This window comes from Mesoplodon bidens (assembly GCF_964165515.1).
Source record: "Mesoplodon bidens genome assembly, chromosome: 3".
NCBI lineage: Eukaryota > Metazoa > Chordata > Mammalia > Artiodactyla > Ziphiidae > Mesoplodon > Mesoplodon bidens.
This window is the reverse complement of record NC_138178.1, coordinates 130574735-130592487: the sequence shown is the minus strand read 5'-3', so window position 1 is coordinate 130592487 and position 17753 is coordinate 130574735. Positions and strand designations below refer to the sequence as shown.

General features: G+C 37.3%; 1 protein-coding gene across 4 annotated transcripts in view; it reads right to left on the bottom strand.

Moving 5' to 3' along the window:
* The window catches only part of STYX (serine/threonine/tyrosine interacting protein), a 37531-nt gene extending 20673 nt beyond the window's left edge, over positions 1-16858 (bottom strand). For 3 of the 4 annotated variants that reach the window (XR_014015450.1, XM_081229726.1, XM_081229727.1), the window contains exons 1-3: positions 16493-16858; positions 5576-5608; positions 4098-4151 (exon numbers count right to left, since the gene is read on the bottom strand). Coding sequence is in view for 3 of the 4 variants with exons in the window: in XM_081229726.1 (XP_081085852.1) it covers positions 4098-4151; positions 5576-5608; positions 16493-16549 (144 nt within the window). In the remaining variant the exon portion in view is untranslated. Of the gene's footprint in view, positions 1-4097; positions 4152-5575; positions 5609-16156; positions 16314-16492 lie in introns of those variants that run through there. The other variant, XM_081229728.1, reaches the window with a different exon arrangement.
* Positions 16859-17753: the final 895 nt, after the last annotated feature.

The following is a 17753-nucleotide window of genomic DNA, read 5'->3' as shown; positions in this document are numbered from 1 at the left end:
TCACCTTATTGTAAAACAGATATTGAAAATACACAGGACTCAACTTTAGAACTAATGTAGCCACATCTGAGCTTTAAGTACAGGGGATCAAAGCTAATTTCATAATAACATACCTGAAGTGATCAAAATATTTCAATGATTCAAGGTTAATACACCACATGTCCTCAAAAGGCTAACAGGATTATTTTATATCTATAATTTTAGAGCTTGATATGACCTTAAAGATAATTTATTTGGGAAATAATACTACACCTTCATTATATACCTTATTGTCACTTTGACCTTTGTATCATGTGTAATATGCTTTATTATTTATTATTTACATTTATATACTATTTATTATTTATTTATAATACTATATAGTGGTTAAAGGCATGGGCTTTGGAGTCATGAGAGCCCAAGCTCTAGATACCAGCTCTGCTCATGACCTGAGCACTGTGGCTCAATTTTCTCACATGAAAATAAGGAAAACCCTACCTATTCACTTGAGTGGTTGTGAGAATTATATAAGAAAATATGTTTAGGGCTTCCCTGGTGGCGCAGTGGTTGAGAGTCCGCATGCCGATGCAGGGGGCACGGGTTCGTGCCCCGGTCTGGGAGGATCCCACATGCCGCGGAGCGGCTGGGCCTGTGAGCCATGGCCGCTGGGCCTGCGCGTCCGGAGCCTGTGCTCCACAACGGGAGAGGCCACAACAGTGAGAGGCCCGCGTACAGAAAAAAATAATAATAATAATAATAAAAAAGAAAATATGTTTGGCATACTGCCTGGGACACACAGCAAGGGTTTTCAGTAAATGGCAGTTACATATATTGACTACAATTTTTATTTTTTAGAGAGGACTACTATGACATAAACAGTTGTTCAACATCACTGATCTCTAGACTACTCCCTGCCTCTACCAGTACACTTTTTCTACTATAAGCCAGAATTAAGTTATACAATTCACAAAATCTAATTAACCTTTTAGGGTTTAAAAATTTTCCTAAAGTTAAAACTGGCAACTCCAAAGGATATTATATTCTGTGGTGCTTTGGGGCTCTACATTTAAAACAATTTAACATGACAACTCTAAGAACTATCAAATAAATTTTTATTTGCAAGTGACTATAGGTTTCAGTGAAATTTACAAGTGACATGTTTTTTTGTGTTTCTTTTTGCGGTACGCGGGCCTCTCACTGTTGTGGCCTCTCCCATTGTGGAGAACAGGCTCCGGATGCACAGGCTCAGTGGCCATGGCTCACGGGCCCAGCCACTCTGCGCCATGTGGGATCTTCCCAGACCGGGGCACGAACCCGTGTCCCCTGCATCGGCAGGCGGACTTGAAACCACTGTGCCACCAGGGAAGCCCCTAACATGTTATTTTAATAGTTAAAATATAAATTCCATGAGAATAAGGACTTTGTTCACTGATTCATGCTAAGTATGTATAAAACAGTGCCTGGAACATAGAACTTGTTCAATAATTATATGTTCAAGAAATGAATGAACAAATCATGAAGAATCAGAATTAAGAACCTCGAGTTTTCTATTTTCAGTTTATAATCCTATATATTTAATTCCCTTTCTGTAATAAACAGTCCAGAACAGCAATACTAATAATTCATGAAAGAAGTCAAAGAATAATTTCTATTTGTTATAGACTGAATGTTTGTGTCTCCCTAAAATTCCTATGTTGAAGCCCTAACCTCCAAGGTAACAGTATTAGTTGGTGGGGCCTTTGGGAGGTAATTAGATATAGATGAGGCCATGAGGGTGGAGCACCCATGATGGAATTAGTGCCCTTATAAGAAAAGGAAGAGACATCAGAGCTTCGTCTCTCTGCCATGTGAGGATACAGCAAGAAGGCAGCAAACTATGAAGAGGGCCCTCACCAGAACCTAACCATGCTGGCACTCTCATCTCAAACTTCCCAGCCTCCAGAACTGTGAGAAAAAAATGTCGGTTTTTGAAGCCATCCAGTCTATGGTATTTATTATAGCAGCCTAAGCTAAGAAAATGTGGTTTTTCAATGTTAATTTTTGCAGCTAGGTTTCCTATGTCTGGCATAGATTAGAGTTAAATTATCTTTGTATTTTCTGAGTATATCCTGAGACAGGGGAAAGGAGGTAAGCATTTGGTAGGATTAACAATGAATCAATGAGGACTTCCCTGGTGGTCCAATGGTTAAGACTTCACCTTCCGATGCAGGGGGTGCAGGTTCGATCCCTGGTCGGGGAGCTAAGATCCCACATGCCTCATGGCCAAAAAGCCAAAAAACATAAAACAAGAAACAATACTGTAACAAATTCAATAAAAACTTAAAAAAAAAATGGGCCACATCAAAAAATAATCTTAAAAAAAAAATCAATTGTTCCATATTCACATTTACGGAAACTCCAAAGTAAATTCAATATTCATTCCTTTGTTTATGATTGATCTATGATATGTGACGTTTTCATATCTACTCTATTAATGTGGGAAACTACAAGAAGACATATATAAAATTAGGGATAAAAACATGTTTTAACAAGCCTGGAAGGCACATTAGATTACTAAGTGAAAAACAAACCTTAAGATAGAACCCAAAAGTAATAGCACACAAAATAGTTTTTACTTTTCAACAGACTTTCATTTATACAAAGCAAATTATGACCTTATCTCATACCTACAAACAACAGAAAAATTTTAGAAAAAGAAATGGTTCACTACTTACAAAGAGCCTAAATATGTCCCTTTTATTAAAACTGTATTTGAATGTAATAAAAGATAGGCTAAACTAAGTGAGTTTATTAGAACAGGAGTTTATTCCCTAAGGTTTCTTTATCTCTGTTATTCTTTTGTTATTTTTTTGGATGATGAAATGAAAAGAAATATGGGCTGTACTATAATGACTCATGGTGCGAAATAATCAAATTTTGCCACAGAAGCTTTTCTTCAGTCCAATGCGACTTATGGTGAAATTAGGGGGGAGAGATTTTGAGACGATATATCTATAAACAAACACTTATAAATTAATGTGAGAAAGAGTATAACAGGTATATTTATAAAGTGCAGTGAGAATACAAAAAGCAAATAGTCTAAAATCATCCTGAAAGCCAGTATTTGTGAATATTACATTATTTGGGCAGAACTTCGTTTTTACAAAGTAAGTCACAGTTAATTCTATAGTTATCTACCATATTCTTTCCTTAGTATTTATTTATATAGATATTTTTTAATCAACATCCCACCTTTCCAACTTAGCTGTAGGCCATCAAAATGACTAGGGTTACTCTTAGATAGTCCTCAACAGTCAAAAAGCCTTCCAGTACCAAAAGGAATGACATTAACTTTTAAAAACTCCCAATCACCTAAAATTCATAAATACATCAAATTATTTCATAAAAGCTTTAAATTCTAAAGTTTTTATAAAACCTACTGCAGGTAAGTATCATACAATGTTTCACATTATAATTCAAAGAGAATTAGCACTGTTATAATTCATAGGGCTGAATCCTCTAGAAGTGACAATAACACTGTTACATATATTTGAATGAGATCTACCCTTTTTACTGTGTAACTGAAGAAATACATTTCAGTTTAACTATATAGGACATCTAGATATATAGTACAATACTTTACAACCTGGAACATCCAGACCTCTAAAGTCTGGAAGAAGAGAAGTAAGATTTGAGTCACTTCAATTAAAATATGTGGGTGTGTATGAGTGCATTCGTATACACTCGTGCATGCACACTCTCTTACCCTTTAACTAAAATGTTAAATAACCTTATTTTGGGATTTAATTGTATCTCATATTTTTCAGAAACTATGATTAGCAATTACAGATGTCTAGTATCTTAGAGGGTAAATAAATTATTAAAGGTCAGTTTTCGGTAAGTCTTTTAAATATATGGATTTCATGAGGAAAAAAATACAAAAACTCATTTGTGATTTGTGGTTAAACATGAGAATCACTGGTCCAGTAAAATTTGGAAAGAAGTAGGTGCTCCAGAGTGACAACTACTGTTAATATGCAATATCGGTGCACCCTTCCTCAAATAAAACTCTTTCTACTAAAAAAATTTACTCTAAATAGTTGGTTAATAAGGTCTCTTGATGAATCTAAAGTTCTTACCTTGCTTTTCATGGCAGAAGAATATGGGCCTAAAAACAATCCAGGCAAAATTTCCTAGGAAAAAAAATTGAGCTATTTACCATCAGCAATTTAAATCTATACAAAATATGTACCATATAAGTGGATTAGCTGAGTGTTTTCATAGCTGTTATAATAATTTGCTAAAAAGCTTGTTATTTAGGGAGTATTTTCTAGCCACACTGAGCAAATGATTGGGAAGAGAAATGCAGATGTGCTTTATATAATCAAATGACACATTTAAAGTTGAAATGTAGTTCTGAAAAGTCAGATATTTGAACTTCCACAGTGCTTTTTATACGCAGTTTGAGTAGAATTACTATATTGTATTGTTGTCTTTTAGATTACTAAAACACCCCTAATTTTACTTCTGTTCTCTGCTATAGTTCAGAAATAAAATAGGTATAAAGAAAATCATCCCTTTGGAATTACACAAAACCTTATTCAGTCAAATCAAAAGTAGTACAGGATAAAACAATGACAACTTTTACCTATGTAAAGTATTATTGCAAAGCTTAAAAAAAAGACTATTGACAGAGCTTCAGCAATTTAAATAAATAACTTCTGAATGGTGAATTAAAATTTATTCTATGTGAATTCAATATAGAAAGCTTTCAGTGTGAATTCTATGTGAATTCAATATAAAAAGTTTTTAGTATATAGAGTATATATCATACTCTATACACTAATATAATTTTGTAGTTCGGTTCTATGGGACATCAGAATTATTTGTGTATAGGTGTGACTTCTTCTAATAGCTTCTTGTGGGCAGAAACTAAATTTTACTCATATTTGCATTCTCCATAGCCCCAAGTAAAATGCCCCATGGGTAATCACATATTTTTTAAAAGTGAATTTTCACAGAGAGAAAGGAAACAGATTTTTAAAAGTCAAGGGATTCCTGAGAAGGGGAGACATTGCTTGATCTTGGGAGTAGCAAAGTTGAAATGCAAAACAAAAAAAGTACTGCTATGTGGGTTAGCTATCACTAATTCATTCATTCCATACTGTGAGTATTCAACTCAATCTTCTGGAGAACTTCACTATGAAAGCTGACTGGGAATCAGACACAAAGATGAGCAATTAGTCAAAAGGGTGATGTGCTTTACAGTCAACTCTCCTGAGTTTATCTAAGCTAGACAAACACAGAAAGTAAACTGCTTACAGAAATAATACAAATATTGTACCCAATTTTTCAGATGAAGAAAAACAAAGTGACTCATTAAGCACAAACATATATTACCATGTCCATGGTTCTAATCTAAGAAAGAAATTTCATCTCCCATCTTTTTAAGAGCCACGATTAACTTTAAATATGTTAATATTTAAAATACTCAGTGATGAACCTACAGATCATGAGTCAACAGGACTCAAATCCTTTGTGAAATGAGGTTAAATTATTTAACAATGATAGTAACAGTAACACGGGCTGGCTGGAATAAATGAGAAGGTTGTCATACCTGCATCTCTCGTCTCATAGGGTAGGTCCACTCCTTAAAAATGGAAGGAAAACATAAGAAAAGTAAATAACATTATGAAAAATGTCACCCAATTAAAGGTTAAAGATGTGATATACAAGTGTATGGATTTTTTTTTTTTCTTTTTTTTTTTTTTTTTCTTTTTGCAGTATGCGGGCCTCTCACTGTTGTGGCCTCTCCCGTTGCGGAGCACAGGCTCCGGACGCGCAGGCCCAGCGGCCATGGCTCACGGGCCCAGCCGCTCCGCTGCATATGGGATCCTCCCAGACCGGGGCACGAACCCGTATCCCCTGCATCCGCAGGCGGACTCTCAACCACTGCGCCACCAGGGAGGCCCAAGTGTATGGATTTTTAAAAAATACATTATACTTATAGAATGTTCTATAAAAATAGCAGATTCAATTGGCTTCACAAACACCTAAAACTAAGTGACAGGAAACAATGATTAAGGTAATTCTTTAAATAACTGAGCTTCCAAAATTATGATTATGTTACTTTATAATGGACGGAATAGTTCAATAATTATAAGGATAGGTATTCCAGAAGTTTCTCTCAAAAATGATCCTCTAAATCAGAGATGTCAAATAGACTTTTTGTCATTCGTGCCAACTCTAATCAACTGGCAGTAGATAGCTAAAACCCTGTGTGGAGAAAGACTCAAGGAAGGAAAGAGTGCTGTGGTCATTGAGCGATATCTGCAATGATGAAAGAAGAACAGAATGTGATAAGTATGTATTTGCCATTCCTGATCTAAACTGCCAGATGCTCATCCAACAGCCTTTCCCATATCTCACTTGGGCTTAAGATTCTGTCTAGTTCAAGTTCCTTTACAGATACACTTCACCGAAGTACAGAGTTCATTCTTGGAATGCAGACCAAGATAAAGAAGTTGGAAAATAATGCAAAATGCCAATGCAAAATGGCAAAAGACAGAAAATATTTTAAAAGAAAAAGAAAAAAGCAATTACAGTGAATTGAAATGAAGAATCAAATATAGTACAGATAGTCCTCATTTGTAAATGGACTATATTCCAAAAGTTTCTAGCTTGGTTGCTTAAAACTCAGAATTATAAACAGTAATTAGGCTTCTAAAGTTAAAACTGCAAAAAGTAAAAAAAAAAAAAAAAAAAACTTTTTATTTTCAAATAATTTTAGAATTACAGAAAAGTTGAAAAAATAGTATAAGGAATTCCCTTTACCCTCCATCCAGATTCCTCAAGTCAGAAAAGTATTTTTAACATATAAGGTAGAAGTGTTGTATCTCTGTAATGGAAAGAGAGACTAGTACTCCTACAAAGACAGTCAGCATTTTTTTTTTAAATAGAGAAACAAAATACATTTTTCGTTTCCAATCTTGAAAACTGGTCTCAGCAATGTAGTAGAAGTGGACTATAAACCCTGAGAAACCATCTATGAAATGACTGTTAAAATATATTTTTAAAAGTATCTTTAAATGCATAGCTGAACTAAGAAGTGAGGGAAATCCCCAGAGAGACCCACACTCATAAACACAAGAAAGCACAAAACCAGCAAGGGTAGTAAGCGCTGAAACGGAGCATACTGAGAAGATCTGCTAGTCTCTTCATGGCCTTCTATTTCTTTCTGTTCTTTTAAAACGTAGGTATAAAAGAACTTATAATGAGGTGCTAAAATGCCCAAATCTGAATGTAGAGCCCAATCGGTTTTTACAAACATACATACCCATATGATCACCACTCAGATGAAGATTTCCATCATCCCAGAAAGTTCCCTCACTCTTCTTCTCAGTCAGTATCTCCACTGACTTCCATCACTACAGATTTTAGTTTTGTCTGTTCTGGAACTTCATGTAAATAGAATCATACAGCAGTACTATTTTATGTCTGGTTTATCTCACTCAACCTAATGTCCGTGAGATTCATCCATGTTGTTGTGTATGCCAGTAGTTTGTTTCTTTTCACTGCTGTGCAGTATACTATTGTATAAATATTCTACAAGTTACTCATTCTCCTGTTGGTGGAGATTTAAGTAGCTTCCAGGTTTGGGCAATTATGAATAAAGGTGCAATGAAAACTCTTTTATATGCTCTTTGGTGGACATATGCATTTATTGCTCTTGGATATATAAGTGGCAATGGAATGACTAAATCACAGAGTAGGCCTATATTTGGCTTTACTAGACACTGTCAAAAGTTTTAGAAGAGCAATTTACACTCCCACCAGGAATGTATGGGAGTTCTAGTTGTTCCCCATCCTCATGATGGCCTTAATTTTAAATAGCACAGCACATGAGACAAAGCCTAGGACCTGCTCAAAGTCAGATCATGACCAAAAAGCTGGGACCCCCAAAGGGCAACACCCTCAGTGAAAGATAAAGTGGAGGGAGTGGGGCCTCACTTCATCCCCATAAAAATGAGTACTCTTGCCTTTCCCAGCTTTGGTTCTGAGTAGGTGGTGGTGGTGGTAGTAGTGGGGTGGGGTCTTCCTAACCAATCTGGTCTTCACTAAGGTTTGGCATTAGAATGCAATTATCTTTGTGAGGCCAAGTGAAAATTTAATGTCAAGTGGTCCTGGGTAAATAGTGTCCATGGGTTCCTGGGAGAAGCAAATGCATTTTCTCTCTGGAGGAACATACCCTAAACCTAGATCAGAAATAATTCAAACAGATAGGTTCCAATGAACTCGCAATATAAAATTCATTAAAAAAAAAAAAGAGGAAGCGAATCACCATGAAAAGCGATACAACTGAATCACAGCCACAATGACGGCAGATATTTATTACAATGAAAAATACAACACATTTAATATATTTAAAGAAATAAGAATACCATAAGTATGACCAAAAATTAAGAAACTAATTTTTAAGGGAGCCAAAAGGAATATGTAGAACTGAAAATGTACAACTGAAATGAAAAGTCAACAGATAGGCTAAACAGAAGGACACAGTTAGAGAGAGAATCTGTGAACTGGAAAATAGAACTAATGAAATGACCTAAATTCAGAGATGGAAAATATGAGCAGTTAATAGACATATAAGATAGAATTAAATGGTCTAAATCCACAGAATCTAAGTTCCAGAAGGAGGGGTGAGAAAATAAAGGAGAGATATTTTCCAATAGTTAAAGATACCTCAGGAATAGGCGGCCCAGTAAATCCCAAGCAGGATAAAGGAAAGAAATGCACAGGTAAACAGTGAAACAGCAGCACAGCAAACCCAGAAAGGAGAATTTCTTTTTCCAGACTAAAAGCCAATAGAAGACTGGAAAAGAATAGAGGCCAGAAGACCTACATATATGCAGTCACTTTTCCTGAAAGACATCAAGGCAATTCAATGCAAAAAGAAAAGTCTTTCAACAAGTGGTGCTGGAACAACTGGATAAATGTCTGGAAAATAAAATGTATCTTGATCCTGACCACACGTGTGTGCGCGCATGCACGTGCATGCGCGCACACACACACACACACACAAACAACTCATCTGTCTTCATTGCTGTATCTATTTCCAGCACTTGATGACAGTGCCTGGCACATAGTAGGCACGCAATAAATAATTGTTGAATGACAGAAAAATGTGTGTGTGTGTATAAACATAAGTGCAAAAATGATATAACTTCTAGAAGAAAACATAGGAGAATATCTTTGCAACCTTGGGAAAAGGAAAGATGTCTTAAAGAGGGCACAAAAGGTACTAAGCACAAAGGGAAAAAACAATTTAGTAAACTCAATTTCATGAAAATTAAAAACTTCTGCTCAAGGATATACACTGCTAAGAAAATGAAAGATCAAGCCACAGACTGAAAGAAAACATTTGTAATACATATATCCAACAAAAGACTTGTATCCAAAATACAAAAATACACACCAACAATAAAGTGAAAACATAATTTTTAAAATGGGCAAAGAAGTGGACAGACATCTCATTATGGAAGATAGCTAAATGGCCAATATCACATGAAAATGTGCTCAACATTAGGGAAATTCAAATTATATTAAAACAACAAATTCAAATTCAAAGCACAAGATACCATTACATACTCATGATTGACTAAAGTTAAAAAGTGACAACACCAAATGTTAGTAATGACGTGGAGCAACTGGGACTTTCAAACATTGCTGAGTATAAAATGAAATGTTAATAATACACTTACCCTATTAATCTAGCAATTCCACTACTAAGATTAACCAAAGAGAAATGAAGACATACGTCCACAAAAAGACTTGTACAAAAATATTCAAAGCAGCTTTATTCATCATAACCCCAAATAACCCAAATGTCTATCCATGGTATACTCATACAGTGAAACAGTACTCAGCAATGAAAAACAATCAACTACCCATAAACACAATATAGATGAATTTCACACGTATTATGTTCAGTGAAAGAAGCCATAAACAAAACAGTCCATTTTGCATGATTCAATTTACATGAAGTTCAAGAACAGACAAAACTAAACTATGGTCACAGAAATCATCATATTCGTTGCCTAATGTGGGGTGGGGTAGGGGTTGCCTGGAAATGGATATGAGGTAACTTTCTATGTTGGGAGAAGTGGTCTACATCTTGATACAAGCAGTAGTTACACTGGTGTATATATTTAACAAAACTCACTAAATTGTACACTTATTATCTGTGCATTACACTCTATGTAAATTTTATCTCTATTAAAAAAAGAGAGAGCATCCAGACAAAAAAGACAGATTACATATAAAGGAAAGACAATTTGACTGACCCTGACTTCTTAACTACAAGAATGGAAAGGCAGAAGACAGAGGAATAATACATTCAAAGTGGTGAAATAAATAACTGTTAGTTTAGAATATATATTGAGAAAACTGTCTTTCAAGAACAAGAGTGAAATAAAAGACAATTCCATAAAAACAAACAAACAAAAGAGTTTACTACCAGCAGACTCTTATTAAAGGAACTTCTAAAAGATGTTTTTTTGAAGAAAAGCTACTACTGTCTCTATTTTACATTTCTATTTTAGGTCCAGAGAGCCTACATAACCTGACTTCAAGTTCATGTAGTCTGACTCTAGAGTCCATTCTCTTAATCGCGACACTATACAGCTTCTCAATGTAAGAATGAACTATAAGGCAAACATATAGCTATATTTAAACAAATACTGACTACATAAAATAATAATAATGATTAGTTTATAGCGATTAATAGAATAGAAAAAAGTATGTAATTTACAAGCCAGTAGAGGGGGAAATGTAATCAAACTGTACAGACTGAATGTTTACCTGCTTTTTTAACTTACCAATATGTAATAACTTTTTTATATTGAAAAACTGTTAAAGAAGTTAGGTCAAAGATTCTTGTCATTTTAGTCACAGAACCGCTAACCATTGAGCACAGTGCCTTCCAGAGAATAAGCACTGAGGAGATCCACGGTACTAGATTCTATGGATCTTATTTCTTTCTCTTTTCTTTTCTTTTTCTTTCTTTTCTTTTTTTTTTTTTTTTAAAGATTCTCTAGTAGTCTAACAGTCAGCCTTATCTTCTGGAAAAAACTCGTCAGAGCTGTGAGAAAGAAGAAAGCGATTAAAGAAATGTGTACTTTTGAGTTTACCTAAAATGAAATCTCTATATTATGTGTGATGAAAGAAGAAAAACAGAGGAACATATATAGGGAAATGGTGTACATATATTCCAGGGAATACTACGCAATATGCCAGATGGCACTTAAAGCCACAGGATAAACATGTGCTTCTTTCTGGTGTATCAATTTTATCAGAAGTTTTGTTTTTTGTTTTTTGTTTTCCCTGGAGAAAAAAAATATTTTCACTGACCACCAATTTAAAACATTAAAACAAACATGAACATATGGAATAGAATGCAAAATTTACATGAATTTTTAAGTGAAACAGGCTTCAAATAAATTTTGAGCTTCTCATAAGGTTGTATTCAATAGAACATGTATGTTGTTCTTTATAGAAGAAATATTACAAGAGTAAAAAGCAAGCTGTATAGAAGAGAATGAAAAATTACTCCTATTCACAGGACAGAGAAGCATGCAGCCTTCTTTAGTGAGCATGACTTGCTGTAATAGGCAATACTCCTGATCTCAGGAGTTTACCCTCTTTGTTTATCTAGTTCTGATTACTACCTACAGAACAAATCTTAAACCTGCCTTGTCTACCAATTCTGCCTTTAGTGTACTACATCAAGATTTTGAAAGTCATTCATGCTTACAGTCGTGCTCTACCAGACACACATCTGTCTGAACATGTCTCTAATAACCAAGTCTTGGGTTTTCACACTCAATCTTAATCTCAACCTGCCCACAGTTCCTAAAATCCATCAATTTAGAGATGGGAGTATTAATGGGTCAGACTCCCATTATAACTGCCAATGATCTATGTTGAATTACTATTGTAGATAATTAGTAGAATCAACTTCCCAAAATTCGATGATTAGCAAAGCAGTCCAACTATATTTCTCAAACCAAAGCAAGCCTGCTAAGCTAAAATATCCTTAATTGTGAAATACACCATGCTTCTGACAGAAATTCACAAGTGAAAATCCTTCAATCATCAATATGAGACAGAAGGTACCACATATTAAAGCACCTTTCAGGCAAATGCAGTTACATGATCTATAAAATCTTCTCAAGCAAATGCAGTTACATAATCTATAAAATCACACTTAGGAGACAGGAAAAAATGCTACAAAAATGTTCAAAGACCAATAAACAAATAAATAAATTCACCAAAGGACACGGGCTGTAACATATAAAAAATTCTTATCATCAGATGGATTAGGGTGGTTGAAACATGTAACTTTTAGAAATACCAAGAGGATTTTTTTTTTTATACAGGTTGGGGGAGTTAGGAAAAAAAAAAAACACAAAACATCAGAATACTATACCTGAGCTGGTACACTTCACACAACAGAAAAAGTAGTATTACAGTTTCTCTCCTCCAAAAAAAATAGTCCTCTTCAGAATAAGCTCTTTCCTTTAGTTCCCATGCCTAACTCAAGCTTTACTTAAACCAAAGGACCAAAAGAGATTTTTACTCAAAAATGAGAGGGTTGGGGGGATATGGAGAAACAGAGGAGCCTTAAAGTAAGATGCTTCTAAGTCAGTTATTCCTAAACCTGGCTGCCATTAGAATCATCTAGCTCCCAATTAAATCAGAATAGGGGCCCAGGCATGGTTATTTTAAAAGTTCCTTGGGTGATTCTACTCTACAGTCAGGTTAAAAAAGCACCATTCTAAACTTAAAGGAGCTAGGAGAGGGATCCTCAGTCAGACACATTAAGCAACTCCTAGTTTTGTTTCTGTACTAAGAGAATCAAAAGAGAAAAAAAAATGGAAAGGGTGACATTTAAGTTGCCAAACTGCAGCTGAAATAAATATCTCATTTTCTAACTGAAAAGAAGATAAAACATTAATCTTGAATTGTAAAAGCAACAGCCCTAACTATGTAACTGATTTGTTTAAAAATTGTTACTGTAAGCTGCTTTTTTTCTTCACATGTAAAAAAACTACTGTAATCTTGCCACAAGTAAGACTCTACTATCAAAACTAATCAAGATTCTTTCATTAAGTCAAAAAACATTCGTCAAGCTTATGATATATATCAGACACTGTTAAATGAAAGAAACAGTGGCAAATAAGACAAATTTATTGGTGACCAAGCCTCCTTATGAAACTTTTAGGCTATAGTGGAAAACAGACATTGATCAAAATTATAAGTATGATAACTGTTACAAAGGTAGTTATAAAAGTAAAAGTACCAAGTGCTACAGAGGTTTATAAACCTGGGGGGTTGAACTAGTCTGGAGAATGGGAGAGGGGACAGGAGGAATTGGCAAAATCAGGGAAAGTTTCTCTGAAGAAATGATGCCTCAAGTGAGATCTAACCTAAGAGCAAACAGTTAATGAGGAGAGGGCAAGGGGAATGCTGGCAGTTGTGGTAGGGGAAAATAGTAACGTAAAGGTTCTGAGATAGGGGGAAACAACTGAAGCATTCCAGAAATTGGGAGAAGATGACTATGGATAGGGCACACAGAGAATGGAGCAAGGGGAAGAGTAGCTCATAATGAGATTAGAGAGGCAGGTGATGCCAGTTCACACGGGACCATGCTGATGACATTAAGGGTTTGAACTTCATCCTCAAAACAATGGTTCTGAAGAACCTAGGGGCAGGACAGGAATAAAGATGCGGACGTAGAGAATGGACTTGAGGACACAGGGAGGGGGAAGGGTAAGCTGGGACGAAGTGAGAGAGTGGCATGGACATATATACATTACCAAATGTAAAATAGATAGCTAGTGGGAAGCAGCCACATAGCACAGGGAGATCAGCTCGGTGCTTTGTGACCACCTAGAGGGGTGGGATAGGGAGGGTGGGAGGGAGACGCAAGAGGGAGGGGATATGGGGATATATGTATATGTATAGCTGATTCACTTTGTTATACAGCAGAAACTAACACACCATTGTAAAGCAATTATACTCCAGTAAAGATGTTTAAAAAAAAAACAAAAAACAATGGGAAATCACAGCAGTTTTAAAGGAATGATGATCTTTTTGCAAACCCATCTAAACACAGCTAAGTTTCTGCTAACAACTATCCTGTAAAGAGTGCTCTAACCAGTGTTTCACGAAACTTGGAAGTAATATTTTTATAGAAGTGACAGGGTCATCAAGCTACCATAGCCTGATCACAACAATCATTAAGAGCCTTCACTGAAATCTCTGTACTTGAATTTTTTTTTACTTAAGCAAGATTTGGATTGTGATTGGTAGTGCTTCCTATGTGGAAGGAAGTATGCTGGCTGGTCACCATAACCATGTAAAACTGTTTGCCACTTTATGTATCTCACTGCAAATTAGAAAATTACATTCTGTTTTATTAGTCAGTTTATCATGAGTAACTATATGCCCTATTTAATGGTTATTTACAGTTTTGTGTGTCCAGAAAGCATCCTCCATCTTTCGTGAAATGCTCCTCTGGTTTTGGTGGGAGGGCTACTAATGATAAGCTTCACTCCCCTAGCCCAGAAAGTGAGTATCTGACCTAGACTGGACCCCTCACTGTATTCACCCCTTCCTGGCTCTACTGACTGATCCAAAGGATGGGCATATGACCTAAATTGGGCCAATCTTCTAGATTTTAAACACTGAAGGTTAGAGAAAGGCACTTTTGTTCCTCAATGTGTATGCTGTAAGCATATGACCCTCGAGCAACTGATGGCCAAACTCCATACCTGTGCAGAAGCCCAAGAAAAAGAACAGATCCTGACAGAAAGTAGAGACAAGCACTAATGAAAGGCAGGGGCAGCTCTGATGCATTATAATACCATCTAGTCAAGTCCCTGAGACCAGATGCACTCCAAACTTTCTGGATTTAGTTACTTCTTTTCTTTTTTGCTTAAGCTCCTCTGGTTTTTGTCACTTGTAACTGAGAGATAACAAACATCCAATGCTATGAAATAAGGAATGAACTGGCTTTCAGTAGATAATATCATTATGTACTAGGTTTAAGCATTACTTCTGTCCGACACAGGAAAGAAGTAAGCTATATTCCTCGTAAGATTTTATAATCTTTGCAAAGATAAGCTATATTATTTACACAATAAAAGATGAAATACAAAGTCTGTAAACATTTTAAACTAGAACTATTAAGATTAGAACAGGGAAGAATTGAGGTGTAGTAAAAAGGACAATGAATTAAGAATGAGGAGACCAAGGTCCTCACTTGTGTCTTGTGCTAAGCATATCATTTATTCTTAGTAAGCCACAATTTCTTCACCTTAAAAGTAGGAATGCTCTACATTATTCCTAAGGTTGCTTCCAGTGATGAAATTTCTGAATCATTTTGAGGATATAAAAGCATACTCCTCATTCCCGTTATTCCATATGAAACAAAGAAAAAAGTGTAAATTCATTTTTAACCTAAATTCTACTTTTTTTCCTATTTAAGAGTCTACTCTTAAAACATGAAATTCTCAAGGATTATTATCACAAGCAAAAGATCCGCCCCCAATAAAAAACGTGAACCGCAAATGAAGACACTCAATAGAATATTTGGTATAAATTGAATGATCTCTTAAAAATAGCGATTTTAGATTTCTTTCTTTCTCGATCCTACTAAAGCATATCTGAATATCATTGTCCTGTTATAACTGAGTCTTCAGAAAAATTCTAATTTAGTATTCTGCAATACCATAAAGTATTCTAAATTAGGAATAGATGGGAGAAAACTCAGTACAAACGTTAGGGAAGGAAGAAGTAAGGTGGGGTAAAAAGAACCCCAAATTAGAAATCAGGAGAACAAGTTATAAAGAATTTTATTCCCCATATTAACTTCCCTCCAAAGGGCAAGGTTTTGGATTGAAGTTTTCAGATTCGAACGAGCTAGCTTTGTGACATTTACTCTGCTGGTCACGGCTTGCCTCAAAAACACCAAAAACCAAACCAAAACAAAACAAACCAACTACTTCGGGAAACTTTCTGAAGGCACACTTAGCAAGTTCAGGGCCCACGCCTATTCCACACGTGGGGCCGTGTGTCCCACAAGTGAATCGACGACACCAAAGATTACCCCTCAAAAGGAGATTAAAAACATTACCCTCGCATTGCTTTGGCAATAAAAGGGGAACCTTACTCCAAGTAAGGCCTCGACGCCAAACCTGGGGGGAAAGGGCTGCTTTTGCTCATCTCATTGAATGCAGTTGACCAGACCCGGCTCCGGCGCCGGAGACTCAGGAGGGGAAGAGGAACTCAGTGACCGGGGTCTGGGCTGACAGCACCGGAGTGCGAGGCTCCGCCCCTGGGTCCCGGGACGCCCTCAAGAGGCAACAGGACTCCGGGGAGCCGGAGGCTTCGACGGTTGGGGCCTGGGGTCGCCCCTCGGCCGAGGAGCCACAGGGGGAGGCCTGTGCGGGGCAGTCACTGACAGACTCACCTCGGCGTCTTCTTTGCACTGTGGGAGCGAGGGGAACTCCAGCTTCACGTCCTCCATGGTCCCGGCCCGCGGGCTTGTGGGTGGGGTGGGGTGGGAGTGGGAGTTACCCGCCGGCCCGACACTCGGGCTGGCAGTGGCGGTGAAAGGAAGGAGTGAGGGTAGACCGGAGGACTGACGGGGAGGCAGCGGGCTTACAACTAACACACGCAGACTAAAGGGTCCCAGCGACTCCGGCGGCGGCGGTGGCGGCGACGACAGCCGGAAAGAGGAGGGCTGGGCGGCTCGTGCCCGGCCGCCATGCTGCTGCCGCCTCCCTCCCCCGCCGAGTCTCCGCGCCCCTAAGGCCGCCCAGGCTCCCGCACCAACACGAGCCCTACAACCGTCTCCCCGCTTTCCACCCCGCCCTCCTCGCGCCGCCCCAGCCAATCCCAGCCCACGCTCGCCTTCGGCCCGCCCCCCGCGGCCGCCAGGTGTCAGAGCGCCGCCGCCCCACCCCTTCGCGAGAGCGCAGACGCGGGGGGGCGGGGCCCCGGAGGCGCAGCGGCGGGAGCTCACCGGGTGTGGAGGAGGTGAGACTGCGGTAGGAGGGAAAGCACGAAGGACGGTCCTGGGAAAAGGAGTGGGATAATACGACTCAGCTCTGCCCTTTCCGGATTGGACGCAAATCCCTTCTTTGGTGTAAGAACGGGGAAGACATCCTAGCCACAATAAACTGGCTTACGAAAGGAAACTATAGTTTTCTCCCCTCTCAGAATCCTGCGCTATCTGGTGAGGTTATAACCCAGAGTAATGAAGAGTTCACCTGAAAATTACGTTATGCCACAGAGAGAATGAAACACCATCACTTTTAAGCATATCGAAACGGTGTACTTTTAAGAATATCTTGGGACTATGACAACTAGAAAATATCAAGAAAAAATGGCAAATAGAAAAAATCCTAATAGAAACAATTTATAGCCCACTAATTTGTACCTAATACTGAAGGTCTCTTCCTTTAATTCTAAGCTTGTTAACACTTCAACGTATTATTAAACTATATGGCTTTCAATATTTTTTTAAAAGGAGTTTGAGTCAGTTAATACTATATTGTTAATAAAGTTCAGGTATATAATACTTTCTCTGGGTTTAGGGAGATAATGTTATCTTCTTTGTTTTTAAACAGATGAGGAAAATCAAGCTTAGAAGTGTAAACCCACACATAAACTTTCAAGATTTGTACACCAAACTGATTCTTTAAAAAAAAACACCACCACCACCACCA